Source organism: Gorilla gorilla, chromosome 20, assembly GCF_029281585.2.
Source record: "Gorilla gorilla gorilla isolate KB3781 chromosome 20, NHGRI_mGorGor1-v2.1_pri, whole genome shotgun sequence".
Classification (NCBI taxonomy): Eukaryota; Metazoa; Chordata; class Mammalia; order Primates; family Hominidae; genus Gorilla; species Gorilla gorilla.
This window is the reverse complement of record NC_073244.2, coordinates 63,927,166-63,947,222: the sequence shown is the minus strand read 5'-3', so window position 1 is coordinate 63,947,222 and position 20,057 is coordinate 63,927,166. Positions and strand designations below refer to the sequence as shown.

General features: G+C 42.7%; 2 protein-coding genes across 21 annotated transcripts in view; one reads left to right on the top strand and one right to left on the bottom strand.

The window, feature by feature from the left end:
* LOC101138952 (zinc finger protein 350) overlaps positions 1-12,099 on the top strand; it is a 22,373-nt gene extending 10,274 nt beyond the window's left edge. For 6 of the 19 annotated variants that reach the window (XM_055370325.2, XM_019016432.3, XM_055370319.2 and 3 more), the window contains 5 exons: positions 1,924-2,109; positions 7,313-7,439; positions 7,771-7,866; positions 8,373-8,441; positions 10,221-12,099. In XM_055370325.2, coding sequence (XP_055226300.1) covers positions 2,095-2,109; positions 7,313-7,439; positions 7,771-7,866; positions 8,373-8,441; positions 10,221-11,581 — 1,668 coding nt within the window. In that variant the 5' untranslated portion in view covers positions 1,924-2,094 and the 3' untranslated portion in view covers positions 11,582-12,099. Of the gene's footprint in view, positions 1-1,529; positions 1,749-1,923; positions 2,110-7,312; positions 7,440-7,770; positions 7,867-8,372; positions 8,442-10,220 lie in introns of all 19 variants that reach the window. The other 13 variants (XM_019016435.3, XM_055370334.2, XM_055370337.2 and 10 more) reach the window with 3 other exon arrangements.
* The window catches only part of LOC115931547 (endogenous retrovirus group K member 25 Env polyprotein-like), a 24,834-nt gene extending 4,777 nt beyond the window's left edge, over positions 1-20,057 (bottom strand). Inside the window, exons 1-2 of one of the 2 annotated variants that reach the window (XR_008673941.2) lie at positions 20,039-20,057; positions 5-187 (exon numbers count right to left, since the gene is read on the bottom strand). The gene's annotated coding sequence lies outside the window, so the exon portion shown is untranslated. Of the gene's footprint in view, positions 1-4; positions 188-7,507; positions 7,734-20,038 lie in introns of those variants that run through there. The other variant, XR_010132151.1, reaches the window with a different exon arrangement.

Below are 20,057 nucleotides of genomic sequence, written 5' to 3'. Positions count from 1 at the left end.
GAACCTTATATCTGCTGCCGGCAGACTCTTCCCAGGGTCCCCTTTCGCCTTGTCAATTTCAGTTCCTCTGCTCCAGCAGACCTTCTTCATTCACGTTCTTGAAGTCCCATGTTTGGATGCTGCTAGTTGGGCGTGCTTGGAGTCCCTGTTCTGGTTGCCATTTGTAACCTGCACGGACCTAAGTGGACTAAACAAAGGGGGGTGAACAGGGGAATAAAGATGAGACAAAAGAGTATATTTGGAAGAAGGGATCAGGGGGCACTTTGCCTCTAGGGGACAAGGGCCCTGAGCTTTACACAGCCCTTCATATTTATTAGGCAAAAGAGACAGTGAGAAGGGGAGGTGGAAGAAGGGGTCAGCTGCTCGGTCCAGAGTAGTCTTGCAAGACTGCATTCTCTAGATGTTGCAGTAGATAACGGCGCCAGGGAGTGACTGCCTCCAGCAAACCTTCGTCAGCCAGAGCAGTCATGAGTTTGCTGACATCCTGCATTCATGATAAACAGTTTGCTGTTTGATCTGTAGCCTCCAGTGGAATGCTGAGTTGGTCACGTCCCACGGGACTTCGGCTCCCTGCAGCAGGTGCCTGTAAACCCAGCTACTTGGGAGGCTAAGGCAGAGAATTGCTTGAACCCGGGAGGCTGAGATCACACCATTGCACTCCAGCCTGGGCGACACAGTGAGACTCCATCTCAAAAATTAAAATAAAATAAAATAAACCCCAGATGTTATTGGATTTTAATTTTTAATCCATTCTGACAGTTTTGAGGCATTTATATTTAATGTAATTAACTGGGATCCATGCTCTGTTTTTACTTAGCATAAAATACTTAATGTAATGTAATTTTCTTAGTACATTTTATTTTAAAACAGCTATCTAAATGCATTGTATTTGCTCTTTTTGCTCTCTGTTTTTGATTCTCTTCTTTTGGATGAATTTCTTGTTATTACATTTCCCCCTTTTGTTGGCATGGAACTTACGTACTTTAAAACAATTACTAGTTTGTTTTTTTTTTTTGGTTTTTTTTTTAGACGGAGTTTTGCTCTTTTTGCCCAGACTGGAGTATAATGGCACAGGCTTGTCTCACTGCAACCTCCATCTCCCGGTTCAAGCAATTCTTCTGCCTCAGCTTCTGGAATAACTGTATTTTTATAGAGATGGGGTTTCACCATGTTGGCCAGGCTGGTCTCGGACTCCTGATGTCAGGTGATCCGCCCGCCTCGGCATCCCAAAGTGCTGGGATTACAGGTGTGAGCCACTGTGCCTGGACTTACTAGTGTTAATTGTAACTACAGATTACATGTAGTGTGCAACCTTTGTCATATTCTTCTGCTAATTAGCACTTTTCCATTCTGCAGAAACCTTAGAGCACGTCAACTTTATTTGCCACCTAATTATCCAGTAAATTATTGTGTATTTTAGCTTTTTATCTATTTAAAACCTCCTAAAATATTGTCAGCACTGTTTTTATGACAATGCTTATGATTTGCCCAGTACATTGGCTTTCAAACTGAAGTACATGTCCTCACAGGGTGTATGTACAAAGACTTTTGAAGAGGTGTGGGAGCACACATGATTTAAAGGAAAACAAAGACCAGGTCCTCTCCTTGCTGATTGTCTCTTTTCTAAAACGAATCTGCCTAAGAGTTCACCGTCTCCTGAGGCTGGTGCTGTGGTGGGTCTCATTTCCTACCTGCCTTCACAGTCCTTCCACGGAAACGTCACAGAGGAAAGGCATACCTCCACCACAGTAAGAATCCTAGACATTATTGGCCACAGGTATAAAATCCTCTGGGGCTCCAAACAAAGGTATATAGTTAACTATATTGGGGGCATTGCTTTAAGATGAGTGCCTAGGAGCAGTGACAGTATCTGGGCCTGGAAAAAATGTACCACTTACATTGAATTTGCTCTTCAACCCACAGGTTCTGACTCCTCAGGAGCAAAAAACATAACCTGAAGAGGGAGGAAGTGGATTTGGACTTCACCATTTCTAGGGGCACACTTGATTGAAGACTGAGACTTCTGAAGAGAAGGCCAGAAGATACAAAGGCAGACCATCCCAGTTGAATGCTGTCTTCCAAGAACAGAAGAAAATGATCCAGGCCCAGGTAACTGACTTTTGGTTTGTTTTATTCTTTCCTTTGTTCCATAATAGATTTGTAGAAGCCTATAAACATCAATTTCACTAATATAAAAAGTATAAATTTCAAAAAGCAGGATCTGGAGAGAAGTAAGCTTAGTTTTTAAACTCAATATCATGCAAAATAGTAGGATAAGGAATATAATGTTTATAGCATTAACACTAAATTATGAATTTTGTGACACCATGCATGGCTGGAGGATCCTGTGGATTATATTAGCTGTCAGCTTGCATCTAATATCTCTGACAGCCAATGTCATGAGAAAATCATAATTTACATGGTATGTCCTGTTTTTGAAGATAAAACAGATTACTTCCTGGGGGTTGCCATTATTTCATGGCACTTTGGTCTCAGGAAATTTCTTCAGTGGTTCTTCCTAGAGTTGATGTGGCGGATGGTGTCCAGAATAGCAGCCTTCTCATAAATTCAGATGCAGGTTTCCTGTGGCTGTTTCTTGAAGGACTCCTTATATACTGTTATGGAATAGACTAAGCAAACTCAGTAAACACAGGGACTAACACAAGTTAATTTCAGCCTTGTGGCAGTCTGGATTTAACTCGGAATAAAACCTAGACATCCTGGGAATATGGCAGGATTCCAAGACTTTCAAATGGTTCTCAATGAACAGATAGCTGAACTGGTGTTTGAATATAGATTTGGAGACAGGGAGTTGAAAGTGATATTGTTTGGACAGGACTTGGATTGGAGTTTACAGATTTCCTTTAGACTTTCACCTTGTAGAAAATGCCAAGTACTTATTGTATAGTAAATAATTGAACAAAGGGAGTTTTGGCCTTTGTGTTCAAGCTAATGGAGGGTGAGCTCTGGGCTTCTGGAATGTCTTGCTAATGGTAGTGTCTTTGTTTGCTTGGGTCCTTTGGCCACTGGACAGCCTAAAAATATGAGCTATGATATTATCTGTGATCTATGATAGGTCAGAAACTTCCAGAACTAGAGGCTAAAGTTAAAACCTGACTTCTGGGAGGGTGTGGACCTAAGATCAGCCACATAGGTCATCTGTGATTGTGTCCCAGTAAAATAAGAAAGTACACATATCAAAAAATAAGATTCGGCTGAGCGCGGTGGCTCATGGCTGTAATCCAGCACTTTGGGAGACTGAGGTGGGTGGATCACGAGGTCTGGAGATCGAGACCATCCTGGCTCACACGGTGAAACCCCATCTCTACTAAAAATACAAAAAATTGGTCGGGCGTGGTGGCAGGTGCCTGTAGTCCCAGCTACTTGGGAGGCTGAGGCAGGAGAAGGGCGTGAACCCAGGAGATGGAAATTGCAGTGAGCCGAAATGGTGCCACTGCACTCCAGCCTGGGTGACAGAGCAAGACTCCATCTCAAAAAAAAAAAAAAAAAAGTTTCTGGCTGAGTGCAGTGGCTTATGCCTACTTTGGGAGGCTTAGGCAGGAGGATTCCTTGAGCCCAGGAGTTTGAGACTAGCCTGGGCAATCTAGTGAGACCTTATCTATATTTAATAAAATTGAAGAAAAGAAAGAAAAAGTTTTCACATATTTTCTTCCTAATCCACTTCTGTAAATGGTTGGTAATATTTACTTCCTGTCACTGTATCTGTTTGTGGATCTATGTCTATATATGTATTAATAAAAGTGTGAGTATATATGAATCTATCTGTAGATATAAACATATACATCCATTATGATATACACATATATATATTTTACATGATAGAATCATATTTCAAAGAATATAGCAGCCAACTTGAAGGGACTCTTCATTGGCCGAAGATGCTACACTTTGAACATCCAAAGACCAATGATTGCAAATGATTGAAGAACATTAATTATAGAAAATTCCATCAGTTTATAGCTATACTTGAAAAAAATGCATTTGTCACCATTGGGGGTTAGGAGAGAATCAAGTATTTAATCTGAAAAATGATAAAAGATCATAAACGTTTTGTGTGTGTGTGTGTGTGTGTGTGGTGGGGGTGGGTTGACTATGAGTTTATTTTTTACTTTTACTTTTCTGCTTTTTTTCTTTCTTCCTTTTTTTTTTTTTTTAATTGAGATGGGGTCTTGTCATGTTGCCCAGGCTGCTCTTGAACTCCTGGGCTCAAGCAATCCTCCTGCCTCCCAAAGTGCTGGGATTACAGGCATAAGCCATTGTGCCTGGCCCTCTTGATAATTTTGTATTACTGACCCATACTCTGCTCCTTGGCTATAAATTCCCACTTGCTTATGCTGTATTTGGAGTTAAGTCCATTCACCCTCTACCACTGCAGAATCCCATTACATTTATCTATATACCTGTCATAATGGCCCTGAATAAAGTCTTCCTTACTGTGCTTTAACAATTCTCATTGAATTTTTTAAAACATGTATAGCTTAATTAAGGAGGTGAGATTCCAACGCCTTTGCTGTATTCTTCTGAATAGAGGTAAGTCACTAGGCCAGTCCCTGCTCAAGGAGAGGGTGTAGAGCACCCAATTCTGTCCCTGTTTGGGCGCCACTTGTAACCTGCACGGACCTAGGGGGACTGAACACAGGAATAAAAGACAAGAGACAAAAGAGTATATTTGGAAGAAGGGGTCAGGGGGTACCTTGCCTCTAGTGGACAAGGGCCCTGAGCTTTACACAGCCCTCCGCATTTATTAGGCAAAAGAGATAGTTGGGGGTGTGCAGTGGAAATAGGGATCAGCTGCTCAGTCCAGAGGAGGCTTGCAAGACTACATTCTCTAAATGTTGCAGTAGATAACCTCAGCACCAGGGAGTGATTGCCTCCAGAAAACCTGTCGGCAGGAGCAGTGGTGAGTTTGCTCACATCCTGCATTCATGATAAACAGTCTGCTGTTTGATCATATAGCCTCCAGTGGAATGCTGAGTTGGTCACGTCCCATGGACCTTTGGCTCCCTGTAAGTGGGAACTACATAAAGGTGTGAACACTGGGAGGGTGGAGTTCATTGAGCCATCAAATCTGCCTGCCATAGATCTGTCATATAGTAAACTATTTTTGAGTGTGGATTGAGGTAAGACTTAACTTTTTTCCAAATAGATAGCTATCTCACATAAATAATTTAGAATGGGTAAACCAACCAGGATTAAGTACTTGTATCATCTACCAAGTGTGTTCACTGGCCTCTGTAATAAAATGAGTATAGAGTGTACCTTCTGCTGTTCCCTGGGTCTTCAATGACTCAATTTCCCACCAGCAGTATCCTTTAAAGCCATCCTGCATCCTGAGACAAGAGATTGACAATTCATTGATAAGTAGTCTTAATTGTCACTATTACAGGGCTGTAGGTCCTTTGCCAGCCATGCCTTTCAGTCCTAAATGGTCTTCAGGGTTGGGCTGTGTTGTCCAAGAGCTGAGGACCTTACATTTATTGTTCCAATATTTATTGGCTATAATGATTTCTGTGGAGCAGTCAGCTGTCAGAAAATTTTGTCTCCTTTGTAGGTAACCTGTCATTGGTCTTTGGATTTTTTTATAGTCTCCCTTTGTATCTGGTGTAATTTAGTTTCAATCTGTTATGCCTACGTGTAGACTTCTTGCTTGAAAAGTTGTTGGATTTCTTGAGTTTGAATTTTGGAGTGTTTAATCAGTTCTGAAAAATTTTCAGTGTTAGATCTTTGGATATTGTTTCTCCATTACTTGATTTTCTCCTTCTTCTTGAGAAATTATCAAACTCAAGGAGGTCATAGGAACCCTCAGTTTATAATTAGTCCATCAGAAAAATAGGAGGCCTGGATTTGTGATATATTGTTGGCCCTCCATATCCATGGCTTCCACATCCATGGATTCAACCAACTGAGGATTGAAAATATATATTTTTTAAGCATCTGAACTGAGCACATACAGACTTTTTTATTGTCATGATTCCCTAAACAATACAGTATAACAACTGTTAACATACCATTTACATTGTATTAGATATTATAAGTAATCTAAAGATAATTTAAAGTATATGGGGCTGGGCACGGTGGCTCACTCCTGTAACTCCAGCACTTTGGGAGGCTGAGGTGGGTGGATCGTCTAAGGTCAGGAGTTTGAGAACAGCCTGGCCAACATAGTGAAACCCCATCTCTACTAAAAATACAAAAAATTAGCTGGTTTTGGTGGCGGGCACCTGTAATCCTAGCTACTCGGGAGGCTGAGGCAGGAGAATCACTTGAACCTGGGAGGCGGAGGTTGCAGTGAGCCAAGATCATACCATTGCACTCCAGCCTGGGAAAGAGGAGCAAAACTCCGTCTCAAAAAAAAAAAAAAAAAAAATTAGCCAGGTGTAGTGTCACATGCCTGTAGTCCTAGCTACTTGGGAGGCTGGGGCAGAAGAATTGCCTGCTCCTGGGAGGCGGAGGTTGCAGTGAGCTGAGATTATGCCACTGCACCCCAGCCTGGGAAAGAGAGTGAGTCTCCATTTCAAAAAAACAAAAATGTATATGGGAGGATGTGCATGGGTTACATGCAAATCTGCAAGTACTATTCCATTTTATTTTATTAGAGACAGTCTTGCTCTGTTGCTTAGGCTGCAGTGCAGTAGCATGGTCATAACTCAGTGTAGTCTCTAACTCCTAGGCTCAAATGAGCCTCCTGCCTCTCAGCCTCCCAAGTAGCTGGGACGACAGGCACTTACCACTGTGCCTAGCTAATTTTTTAATTTTTTGTACAGATGGGGTCTCATGTTGCCCAGGCTGGTCTTGAACTCCTGGGCTCGAGTGACCCTCCTGCCTTGGCCTCCGAAAGTGCTGGGATTACAGGTGTGATCTACTGTGCCTGACCAATACTGTGCCATTTTATATCAGACACCTCAGTATCCTCAGGAGGTCCTGGAACCAATACCCTACAGATACTAAAGGATGGCTGTATATATGTCTTTCATTTGCATGTATCTAAAATAAATATATGTACATATATTCATATATATTTACATATATAAAATGTATAAATATGTTGTTTTTAGGTTAGCAAGATTTAACTTCTACACTTTATAGAAACTTCCAATTGGGTGAATGGAGGATGATTGAATATACAGTTACAGAATATTACATTAGGACTTTACTTCTTCCACATTGTATTAAAAAAAAACTATTTGGTATATGCACACAGCCTGTAGAGTGGAAATGAGCAGAAAAACTTTAGCATTTCTTCCACATCATCAAAAAGACATCACTTTATTAAACAGAACTATTATTACAGGAATCCATAACACTGGAGGATGTGGCTGTGGACTTCACTTGGGAGGAGTGGCAACTCCTGGGCGCTGCTCAGAAGGACCTGTACCGGGACGTGATGTTGGAGAACTACAGCAACCTGGTGGCAGTGGGTGAGGACAGCTGCCCTGTGTCACTCAGAGGGTGCCTAGTCAGTGGCCTTCCTTTCTCAGATGCCTACCTCTTTGGAATGCCTGCAGTACTCTGAAGTGGTAGATTCTCAGATCCTTCTCTTGCTCCCACACAAGACGGTGTAATCTACCCTCTTGTAAGAGAAAAACCTTGATGTTACAGATATGAAACGAAACTTTCATAGTTTCAGATAAGAAACTAAATTTTGGGTATTTTAAGAAACTCAAGTTTCTTGAAACGTAACATTCTTCCTTCTTGACATTGCCAGCCCAATTTGATATGTCTAAGTCCTCTATCATTTCCCATGAACAGGGTATCAAGCCAGCAAACCGGATGCACTCTTCAAGTTGGAACAAGGAGAACAACCGTGGACAATTGAAGATGGAATCCACAGTGGAGCCTGTTCAGGTGAGAGAACCCACAAGGCAGAAGGCTGTGGAAGTCACATTCTAGTCAGTCAGAGAAGGCAACACAGCTGTAAAGGGGGTTTGAGGATATGTAAACAGTTCCTCTACTCATCTGTCTCCCAGTGTGAGACCAGTTTTTCTTTGTAGGAATTTAGAGTTAAAAAAAACAAACAAAACAAAAACTCTTTATCTCCTCAGAGATCTGATTATTTTATCTACATATTGTTTGTTTGCCTGCATAATTTTCTTCTTCCTCGGGTTTCAAATATTTCCCTTCTACTCATGTTGTTCCACCTCTCTTGTTACGAAATTCCACCTTCCAGGCCTCTTTCCAAAGAGGAAACTTTGAAGTCCTCACTGTTTTCGGACTCCCACCCCTTTATGCCCCTTGGCTAATGCTGACCTCCCCTCCTATCACCTCCCCTGTGTTGGATGTGGCTTCCTCAGGGTAAACTGGACTTTAGCTGTGCCTTGGCTTCCTTCGCTTCTCTTTTTCCTTATTCTTAGGTTCTCCAAAGGCCCCGTTCTCCATTTTCTCATCTGTGCCCTTCACTCTTCAAAGTTGCCTTCATTCTAGTAAGTTAAACTCCTTCCGCTCCCTGGAGGAGAGTCCCAAACTGACATCTCCCTGTTGTTATCTAACACAGATTTTAGTTCTGTGTAATTTACTTCATGGCAACTCTCCCCTGAGTTCCTAGTAACTGCAAGGAACTAGAATCATCTTTCCTCCAAGAAAACCATTAAGTTTGGATTTTCGTTTGTTCCTGTACATCCTGAATCTTGGCCATCTGGGTATTACCTGCCTGAAGAGCTCTCTTCTTTAAAGGTCTCTGCTAGTCATGATGAATCTCTAAGTAAAAAAGTTATTTTTTTAACATCCTACATTCTCAACTCCCGCCTACTTCCATTTGGTTCCTTTCTGTATTTAATAATTTGCTTTTGTTTTTTTCCCCATCGTATTCTGATGACACCAAGTCCCAGCAAACCATGTTACCTGTCAAATTTCTCGTTTCAGTGATCTCTGTGATAATAATACCATCTTGCTCACAAAGAGATTTCCATCCTCTTTCCTAAACCCTGCCTGGTATGTTCCACACATATGATTACTTCCCTGACTCATTCCCTTAAAAATTATTCATTATTATTATTTATTTTTATTAATTTATTTTTTTTTAAGACAGAGTCTTGCTCTGTGCCCAGGCTGGAGCGCAACGGTGCGAACTTGGCTCACCGCAACCTCCGCCTCCTGGATTCAAGCGATTCTTGTGCCTATCCCCAACACCAGCACCATACCTGGCACACGGTGATCATTCAGTAAGAGTATGTGGAATGAATGAATCTGTTCTTTGGACGAAATGGGCCTCCGACCTCTGGTCTGCTGGTCACAGTGAATTGCTTGTATTTTAAGGTCTGTTTTGCAAGGCACATTTAGAAAGCAGCCAAATCTGTCTTTATTATTAGTGATCTAACCTTGTTTTATGCTAACTGCTTTCACCTTTTAGTTTGTTTATACTATTATTTTTTGCCAATGTGCAAGGAACATTAAACATGGAGTTTTATTTACACTCAGGTCATAGGGTTATTACTAAGAGACACCTCACATCAAGGCATTAAAAAAAAGAATACTTTGGGGCCGGGTGCAGCGGCTCACACCTGTAATCCCAGAACTTTGGGAGACCGAAGTGGGCAGATCACCTGAGGTCGGGAGTTCGAGATCAGCCTGGCTAACATGGTGAAACCCCGTCTCTACTAAATATACAAAATTAGCTGGGTGCGGTGGTGCATGCCTGTAATCCCAGCTACTCGGGAGGCTGAGGCAGGAGAATCGCTTGAACTCAGGAGGTGGAGGTTGCAGTGAGCCGGGATCATGTCACTGCACTCCAGCCTGGGCTACAGAGTGAGAGTCCGTCCCCAAAAAACAAACAAAAAAAAAACAAAAAATACTTTGGCCGTGAGCCAGGATTGTGCCACTGCACTCCAGCCTGGATGACAGAGTGAGACTCTGTCTCCCAAAAACAAAACAAAAAATACTTTGGCTGAGCGCAATGGCTCACCTGAGGTCAGGAGTTCGAGACCAGCCTGGCCAACATGGTGAGACCCCGTCTGTAGTAAAACTACAAAAATTAGCTGGGCATGGTAGCAGGCACCTGTAATCCCAGCAACTTGGGAGGCTGAGGCAGGAGAATTGCTTGAACCCAGGAAGCAGAGGTTGCAGTGAGCTGAGATCGCAGCATTGCACTCCAACCTGGACAACGGAGTAAAACTCCATCTTAAAAAACAAACAAACAAAAAAAAAACACAACAAACTTTTACCCCAAATCTAAATGATAGAAATCTTTGTTCTTTTCTTTCTAGACATATGGAAAGTTGATCATGTGCTGGAGCGCTTGCAGAGTGAAAGCCTGGTGAACAGAAGGAAACCATGTCACGAACATGATGCATTTGAAAATATTGTTCATTGCAGCAAAAGTCAATTTCTGTTAGGGCAAAATCATGATATATTTGACTTACATGGAAAAAGTTTGAAATCCAATTTAACTTTAGTTAACCAGAGCAAAGGCTATGAAATAAAGAACTCTGTTGAGTTTACTGGAAATGGGGACTCCTTTCTTCATGCTAACCATGAACGACTTCATACTGCAATTAAATTCCCTGCAAGTCAAAAACTCATCAGCACTAAGTCCCAATTCATCAGTCCCAAGCATCAGAAAACACGAAAATTAGAGAAGCATCATGTGTGCAGTGAATGTGGGAAAGCCTTCATCAAGAAGTCTTGGCTAACTGATCACCAGGTAATGCATACAGGAGAGAAACCCCACAGATGTAGTCTATGTGAGAAAGCCTTCTCCAGAAAGTTCATGCTCACTGAACATCAGCGAACTCATACAGGAGAAAAACCTTATGAATGCCCTGAATGTGGCAAAGCCTTTCTCAAGAAATCACGGCTCAACATACATCAGAAAACACATACCGGAGAGAAACCCTATATATGCAGTGAATGTGGAAAAGGCTTCATCCAGAAAGGAAATCTCATTGTACACCAGCGAATTCATACAGGCGAGAAACCTTATATATGCAATGAATGTGGAAAAGGCTTCATTCAGAAGACGTGTCTCATAGCACATCAGAGATTTCACACAGGAAAGACGCCCTTTGTGTGCAGTGAATGTGGAAAATCCTGTTCTCAGAAATCAGGTCTCATTAAACATCAAAGAATTCACACAGGAGAGAAACCCTTTGAATGTAGTGAATGTGGGAAAGCCTTTAGCACAAAGCAAAAGCTCATTGTCCATCAAAGGACTCATACAGGAGAGAGACCCTATGGCTGTAACGAGTGTGGGAAAGCGTTTGCGTATATGTCGTGTCTGGTTAAGCATAAGAGAATACACACAAGGGAGAAAGAAGAGGCAGCCAAGGTGGAAAATCCTCCTGCAGAGAGGCACAGCTCATTGCACACCAGTGATGTCATGCAGGAGAAAAACTCTGCTAATGGGGTGACTACACAAGTGCCTTCTGTGGCCCCTCAGACATCATTAAACATCAGCGGCCTCCTTGCAAACAGGAACGTAGTCCTTGTGGGACAGCCAGTGGTCAGATGTGCAGCCTCAGGAGATAACAGAGGATTTGCACAGGACAGAAACCTTGTGAATGCAGTGAATGTGGTTGTGCCTTCCATGATCAATTATGTCTTATTTTATGTTACAGAAAACCCATAGGAAGAAAACTCAGATCTGTGTGGAAAAGGGTTGAGCAAAAATTTGTAGTTCATTATGTGGCCGAAAAGCATACACTGAGAGAACATGTATAAGGCTGAGATAGCCTGATAAACTCCTCATCCTATTAAAATGTATGCTGTGATACACAGGCAAAATCTGATGTTAACCTAAGCACATACACAGCAATTGCTCGATTGTGTCAATTAAATGAGTAAAGGAAGCCCAAGTACTTTTAAGTGGAGGAAATGAAGTACTGTGAATTTTTAAAAGAGATGAGATAATTGGTGTCGGGAGTGTTGCAGTGACTGAAAAGCTTCATAAGGGGCAGTTGGTGGGGAAGGGCTGATACCGGAATGGTGGAATGTGGGACACATATATGTCAATTCAGTTTCCTTAGACCAGTGCCAGTGTGGAGGATTAACTGAAAACCAGGACCATAAACTTTCAGAACTTTGTATTATGCAGAGGGATCTGTGAAACTAGTCAATTTGTTTCATTAAACAAATATTTTAAAATTATTTCCTTTGTACCTTGTCCTGTTCCAGGAGCTGAGGTCAAAGAAGAAAAAGTTTGTGGTCTCCTGGAGAGTTTGTGGGGTTAATTTTAAGTGGTATCATTACACTCAGGTAATCTAGTCAGGCGGTGCAAATATCTACATTAGGTGAAATGGACATGGAGTAACTGTGTCCAGGGGACATGATAATTTATTGTTCAAAGAGTAGCAGAAGGACTGCTGTTAATGGTACTTAAGCACCTTAGTACAAAAAGGAGAGCTTTTTGTTTGTTTGTTTTTGCCCATGTCTTATCTCTCCAAGAGATTACAAATTCCCTGCTAAGTTTTGTAGCTACTTAAATTTTAGAATTAAAGAAACTGAACACAAAATTTAAAAATTGAGTTCCCTCACTGCTCAAGAGCTGTATATGTGAGTAGAGGCTACTAAACTGGACAGCAGAGTGAACAGAACTTTCAGACAATGAGGACTCTTTGTCATTATTTCCAACATCCCAGAAAGTTATGCTGGAGAGGCTGCTTTGCATGATCTAATATTTCCCAACACAGAGAAAAACAAAAACTAATTATGTATTGATTTGGAGAGAGAATGATTTGGAAAGAGAAGTGTATTTTGTCATTGAAGGGAATGACAGTTGTAAAGAATAGAATTGTCGCTCACAACTTTTGTGTGATTAGAAAGACTTAGCCAAATATAAAAGGGGCAGAGCAGAAAAGGAAAAGGACTCTTAGAATAAGTAGAACACAAAGGAGGAGGAAAATCTTAGTCTTTGAGAATGGATGAGACTGTAACAGATGGGAGGAGGTGGGTTTCTTTTGGGACATCTTAGAGATGACGCTTTTATTTGTCCATAAGACCTATCACCCGCTAGGGTTACCATTTCAGAGATCCCAGCTTCTCTGTGATCTGCTGAACTGAGACGTGATTTTTCTTTTCTTTTTTTTTTTTTTTTGAGACATGATTTATCTTCATCATTCTCACTTTTCTGGGAGTACGTCTCTTGGCCTTTATCTGGTTTTTTAACCTTCATCCCATATGGATACACTGTCCAAGTTACAGTAAGTGCTGCTCATAGGAAAATAAATGGAAATTTGCCTTGTGGCTAGGTCAGAATTGAACAGAAATCCTGGGTTACTAGGTAACCTTTTTTTTGAGATGGAGCCTTGCTCTGTCGCCCAGGATGGAATGCAGTGGCACGAACTCAGCTCACTGCAAACTTTGCCTCCCAGGATCAAGCAATTCTCCTGCCTTAGCCTCCCGAGTAGCTGGGATTACAGGTGCCTGCCATCACGCCCAGCTAATTTTTTGTATTTGTAGTAGAGATGGAGTTTCACCATGTTTGCCAGGCTGGTCTCAAACTCCTGACCTCGTGATTCACCCACTTCGGCCTCCCAAATGCTGGGATTACAGGCATGAGCCACTGCGCCTGGCCACTAAGTAACTTTTATGTATCATCACTGTGCAAGGCACTGTTTTAGATACAGTAGGATGGATCGGTGAACAATACAGGCAAAGGAATAACCTTTATAAACCTTACCATTGAGTGAGGCAGAGAAACAGATTGTACGATGTTAGGAAGGAGAAAAAGACTAGTAGTGGATACTAATGCATACGTAGTGATGGGGGCTTTTAAAAATATGTTTTTTTTTTTCTCCAAGGGAAGGCTTTTCTGGATGTAATTTGAGCCAAGACCTAAGTGTACTGAGGAGAGCCTGTTACAGCATTTGTAAGCACAGAATACTCCAGGAGTATTTGTAATTGTTGTCTGTGAGCTTCTTGCCCCAAGTCTCTCAGAAATTTAAAAGGATGCAAATCCCTGAGTCACCCCTAGACTTCCTAAACCAGATCCTCTGGGGCTGGAACCTGGCACTCTGCATTTGTAATGAGGGCTTTCTGGTGCACACCTAATTTTGTGCATCTTTGCCCTAAATCCTGGATTAGTGCCCCATCATTACCCCCACATTATAATGGGATAGATTCAGAGCAGATACTCTCCAGCAAAGAATCAGAAATGGGCGCTCCACCAACCAGGCCCTATCCACATCTGGCCTTTGTGAATCTGCACATCCTTCCATGGTAAGGTCAGGTCGCTTATGCTCTATCAGGGTCTAAGGATGAGTTGGCCAGGCCTACCCTGAGCACTTGCTTAACGTACCTTTCAGAGCTTGACCTCCCAGATGAAGGAGGCTCAGTGCATACCTAAGCTTGGTACACATCGTGTCTGCTCCCAAACCCAGGATCCTTATGGTTTCAATGAAGATCACCCTTCATCCGCTCCCATGACCTCAGTCCCTCCTGGGCCAAGAGGCAGTCCTGCATAGTGATTTGGAATGTATCCTGAAGTCACACTGCTTAGTTTGAATCCTGCCCTGCCATGCCCAAGCCATGTGCCGTAGAGCAACTAATTTACCAAGGTCTTGACTTTAGCTTTAAAATATCTGCCTCAGGTTTGTTGTGAGAAGTAAATGTAAAGTCCTTAAAACAGTGTCTAGCAAGAAACACAATTAATACAAGTAATGTTATTAGTCCCAGTGAGGGGAAGAGGAGGAATCAAGAGTATAGGTGTGCCTGAACTTAATCAAAACTGTGACTTGATGACAAAAAGGTTGCCATGCACTGAGCCAAGGATTCCTCATATAGCATACTTTTTAAGCTTAATAGAGCTGTGATTATGAAACTCTCTAGCTTTAAACTTTGAAACTTGCAATGACTGTTCTGCTTGGGGTCTGGACAATGGCAAACATCCTTAAAATGGACATCAAGTCTGCATGTTCTGGTTCTTTCTTCCCTCTCCCATACTCCACCTTGCTCTCCCTGTTCTGACACACTGGCCCTCTTTTGGCCCCTCATATGCTGCTGACATCCTTTCATCACCTTCAGGCCTCTGTGCATGCTCTTTCTTCTGCCTGAACTTTTCTTTCCCCCCATTTTCTGCATTTTTCCTCCTTCAGGATCTTCAAACATCACTAATTCAGAGCAGCTTTCCCTCACCAGTCTGGCCTTCCATAGGATCGTGTTCCTCTTCTTCCTAGCACTTAGGGGAATTGCAGTTTAACATTTTGTAGATTTCCATGTGCATTCCCCATCTGGATTCTAAACTTCCTGAAGGCAGAGAGTGTGGGGAAAAGAAAGAGAGATCAGACTGTTACTGTGTCTATGAAGAAAGAAGTAGACATAAGGAACTCCATTTTGTTCTGTACTAAGAAATTCTTCTGCCTTGAGATGCTGTGAATCTGTAACCCTAGCCCCAACCTTGTGCTCACAGAAACATGTGCTGTGTTGACTCAAGGTTTAATGGATTTAGGGCTGTGAAGGATGTGCTTTGTTAAAAAGTGTTTGCAGGCAGTATGCTTGGTAAAAGTCATCACCATTCTCCAGTCTCAAGTACCCAGGGACACAATGCACTGTGGAAGGCCACAGGGACCTCTGCCCTAGAAAGTCTGGGTATTGTCCAAGGTTTCTCCCCACTGAGACAGCCTGAGATATGGCCTCGTGGGAAGGGAAAGACCTGACCGTCCCCCAGCCCGACACCCATAAAGGGTTTGGGCCCCGGAGGATTAGTAAAACAGGAAGGCCTCTTTGCAGTTGAGATAAGAGGAAGCCATCTGTCTCCTGCTCGTCCTTGGGAATGGAATGTCTCAGTGTAAAACCCAATCATAAATTTTGTTTACTGAGATAGGAGAAAACCGCCTTATGGCCGGAGGTGAGACACGCTGGGGGCAATACTGATCTTTACTGCACTGAGATGTTTGTGTAAAGTCAAACATAAATCTGGCCTATGTGCACAACAAGGCACACACAGCACCTTTCCTTAAACTTATTTATGACACAGAGTCCTTTGCTCACATGTTTTCCTGCTGACCCTCTCCCCACCATCACCCTATAGTCCTGCCACATTCCCCTCACCGAGATGGTAGAGATAGTGATCAATAAATACTGAGGGAACTCAGAGACCAGTGCTGGTGTGGGTCCTCTGTATGCTGAGCGCCGGTCCCCTGGGCCCACTGTTCTTTCTCTATACTTTGTCTCTGTGTCTTATTTCTTTTCTCAGTCTCTCATCCCACCTGATGAGAAATATCCACAGGGGTGGAGGGGCTGGCCCCCTTCAAGAGAGCAGGTCTGTTTTTTCCTCATCATTTCACCTCCAACATTGGGCACTAGATCAGGCACCTCGCAGATGCTGAGACAGTATTTGGTTGAATTAAGGAGTGTTGCTCCGACAGCTTTCAAGCTACTTAGCTGCCAAGTGGCAGGCTGTAGATTCAAATGTTTTCTGGCATCTAAAACTTTTTTTTTTTTTTTTGCTTGGAGGGTTTGTTTTATTTTATGATCTCATCCTTAGATTACCCTGTGATCAGCCTCCACTCCTAGGGCGATAGAGACTCTACTGGCTGTTTATTTTTACTCTGAAATAGTTTGACTAGGTCACATAGTCATGCGATTCAAAACTTAAAGCTGTACAAAAAAGCACATTTGTGAATATCTTATCCTGTTCTCAATCCTAGTTTTCCCCTGACCTTCTAGCTTTTACAGGTAAACATGTTTACTGTGGATCCGTCCAGTGTTTCTTTTTATTATACAAGTATATATTATTTATTTGTCCTTTTTTCAAAAGCTGGCATACAGCATACACTCTTTTGCATCTTTTCTATGTTCTGTTTGTTTATTTGTGACGGAGTCTTGCTCTGTTGCCAGGCTGGAGTGCAGTGGTGCGATCTCAGCTCACTGCAACCTCCACCTCCCAGGTTCAAGCTATTCTCCTGCCTCAGACTCCTGAGTAGCTGGGACTACAGGCACGTGCCACCACAGCCAACTAATTTTTTTGTATTTTTCGTAGAGATGGAGTTTCACCATGTTGGCCAGGATGGTCTCTATCTCCTGACCTCATGATACACTGCCTAGGCCTCCCAAAGTGCTGGGACTACAGGTGTGAGCCACCGCACCCAGCTGCATCTTTTCTATGTTTAATTATCACTGAGCAGCAGCACAGCACCTTGAGGGTAAGTGAAGAAGGAAAGACTGTAGCCTGTCAGCCAGATATGGTCATTTGTTCAATAGTCTTATTATTGAAGTGCTGTGTTCCAGTTTTTGTTCTGAGCACTGAGGCTAAAAATAAATTATAGATTTCTGCCTTTGTGGAACTCACAGTCCATTCTGAACAGCAGTTAAGTGAGCAGATGATGATGATCAGGAAAATTGATCTTCAATTATTCCCGGAAGAGAGATGCTTCCTCTATTTCCCTATTGAATGCCTTCTATAGTTCCCTTCCTTAGCCCCACTTAAGAGTTGCAATTTTATATTTAATGATTGCATTATTATAAATAAGACAAAACTGAGAGGCATCCCAGAATGCTGTCTGAAGAAGTGACATTTCAAATGATTCATGAAAGGACAAGTATAGTAACTAATATTCCCTCATGTTTTCCTGTGTGCCAAACACTTCACAAGAAGGGAAAGTACTTGCAAATTCCTGGTAGCGTATCAGACCACAAGATACCTCAGAAGGGGCAGAATAAAAATCAAATGTACAGCATAGAGTAATGGAACCTGAGAATGGAGAATCTGGTGTTTGCTTGTGTACAGCTGAAGGGGGCCAGCCCCTCCACACCTGTGGGTGTTGTAGGGGAGGGTTGCCCCTACACACCTGTGGGTCTTTCTCGTAAGGTGGAACGAGAGACTTAGGAAAGAAAAAGACAGAGAGACAAAGTATAGAGAAAGAAATAAGGGGACCCGGAGGACCAGCGTTCAGCATATGGAGGATCCCGCCGGCCTCTGAGTTCCCTTAGTATTTATTGATCATTCGTGGGTGCTTTTCGAAAAGGGGGTTGTGTCAGGGTCACAAGACAATAGTGGGGAGAGGGTCAGCAGACAAACACGTGAACAAAGGTCTTTGCATCATAGACAATGTAAAGGATTAAGTGCTGTGCTTTTAGATATGCATACACATAAACATCTCAATGCTTTACAAAGCAGTATTGCTGCCCCCAGGTCCCACCTCCAGCCCTAAGGCAGTTTTTCCCTATCTCAGTAGATGGAGCATACAATCGGGTTTTATACCAAGACATTCCTTTGCCCAGGGACAGGCAGGAGACAGATGCCTTCCTCTTGTCTCAACTGCAAGAGGCATGCCTTCCTCTTATACTAATCCTCCTCAGCACAGACCCTTTACGGGTGTCGGGCTGGGGGACGGTCAGGTCTTTCCCTTCCCACGAGGCCATATTTCAGACTATCACATGGGGAGAAACCTTGGACAATACCTGGCTTTCCTAGGCAGAGGTCCCTGCGGCCTTCCGCGGTTTTTGTGTCCCTGGGTACTTGAGATTAGGGAGTGGTGATGACTCTTAAGGAGCATGCTGCCTTCAAGCATCTGTTTAACAAAGCACATCTTGCACCGCCCTTAATCCATTTAACTCTGAGTTGACACAGCACATGTTTCAGAGAGCAGGGGGCTGGGGGTAAGGTTATAGATTAACAGAATCTCAAGGCAGAGGAATTTTTCTTAGTACAGAACAAAATGGAGTCTCCTATGTCTACTTCTTTCTATACAGACACAGCAACAATCTGATCTCTCTTGCTTTTCCCCACAGGTGTTTCGCCTCAGGTGGGACAAGAGACTGAGAAAAGAACTCAGACACAGAGATAAAGTATAGAGAAAGAACAGTGGGCCCAGGGGACCGGCGCTCAGCATATGGAGGACCCGCGCCGGCACTGGTCTCTGAGTTCCCTCAGTATTTATTGATCGTTATCTCTACCATCTCAGAGAGGGGGATGTGGCAGGACTATAGGGTAATAGTGGGGAGAGGGTCAGCAGGAAAACGTGAGCAAACATCTCTGTGTCATAAATAAGTTTAAGGAAAGGTGCTGTGCCTTGATGTGCACATAGGCCAGGTTTATGTTTGACTTTACACAAACATCTCAGTGCAGTAAAGATCAGTATTGCCGCCAGCATGTCTCACCTCCAGCCATAAGGCGGTTTTCTCCTATCTCAGTAAACAGAATGTACGATTGGGTTTTACACCGAGACATTCCATTCCCAGGGACGAGCAGGAGACAGATGCCTTCCTCTTATCTCAACTGCAAAGAGGCCTTCCTCTTTCACTAATCCTCCTCAGCACAGACCCTCTACAGGTGTCAGGCTGTCCATACTGATTTTCTAGGGGCGGCCGATACTGAAGTTCAGCTGGTGGCCAGTATTGATAGGCTACCGGCTGTTGGGTCTTATTTTCTACCGGCTGATATTGTGGGTACTGTATCTGGATTGGCATTGCTGTGACAGAGACTCTGTCTTTTTTTATTTGATATTCTCTTGGGGTTTGTACTTGTCTAACCTGCATTTGAGGTTGTAATGTTACAGGTATCTGAACCACTGGAAGAGGAGTTGGCCATCGTGGTTTAGACTCTGATGGCCCCGCTAATTCTGGACCTTTTTCTTCTAATTTTAATGTTTCAGGATATATTACCTCCTGTAATTGATTGTAGTCAACACTTTGCATTGACCGAGCCATTACAGACTCTGCTACATATTTACAATGTGAACTTTCCATTCCTTTCCAGGATTCTGTCCCTGCCTCTTCTTCACAATCTATCACACAGCTTTCAGGGGCATCAGAAACTGAAACGCTATCTTCTCCTGTTTGAAACAGTTCTAAAGCTGCTTTAATAATGGCCCAATCATTCCATACTGTAAGTGGGATGATTTTACCCTCCCTACTTGCTTGTTTTAATTCTTTGCCAATTTTTCCCCAATCTTTTAGATCTAAAGTTCCCTGTCCTGGAAACCTGGGCAGAATTGTTCTGTTGTTTGAAATGGTGTGATTAAATTTTCTGTAGAGACTCTAACTCCCTCTCTTCTTAAAAGAATTTTAATAAAGCTGAGATAAGAGGCATATTTACTATCAGTTTGTCCCATTTTTACTCTGGGTTCCTCCAAGCGCACAAGCTTACCACAAGGCTGACCATGGAT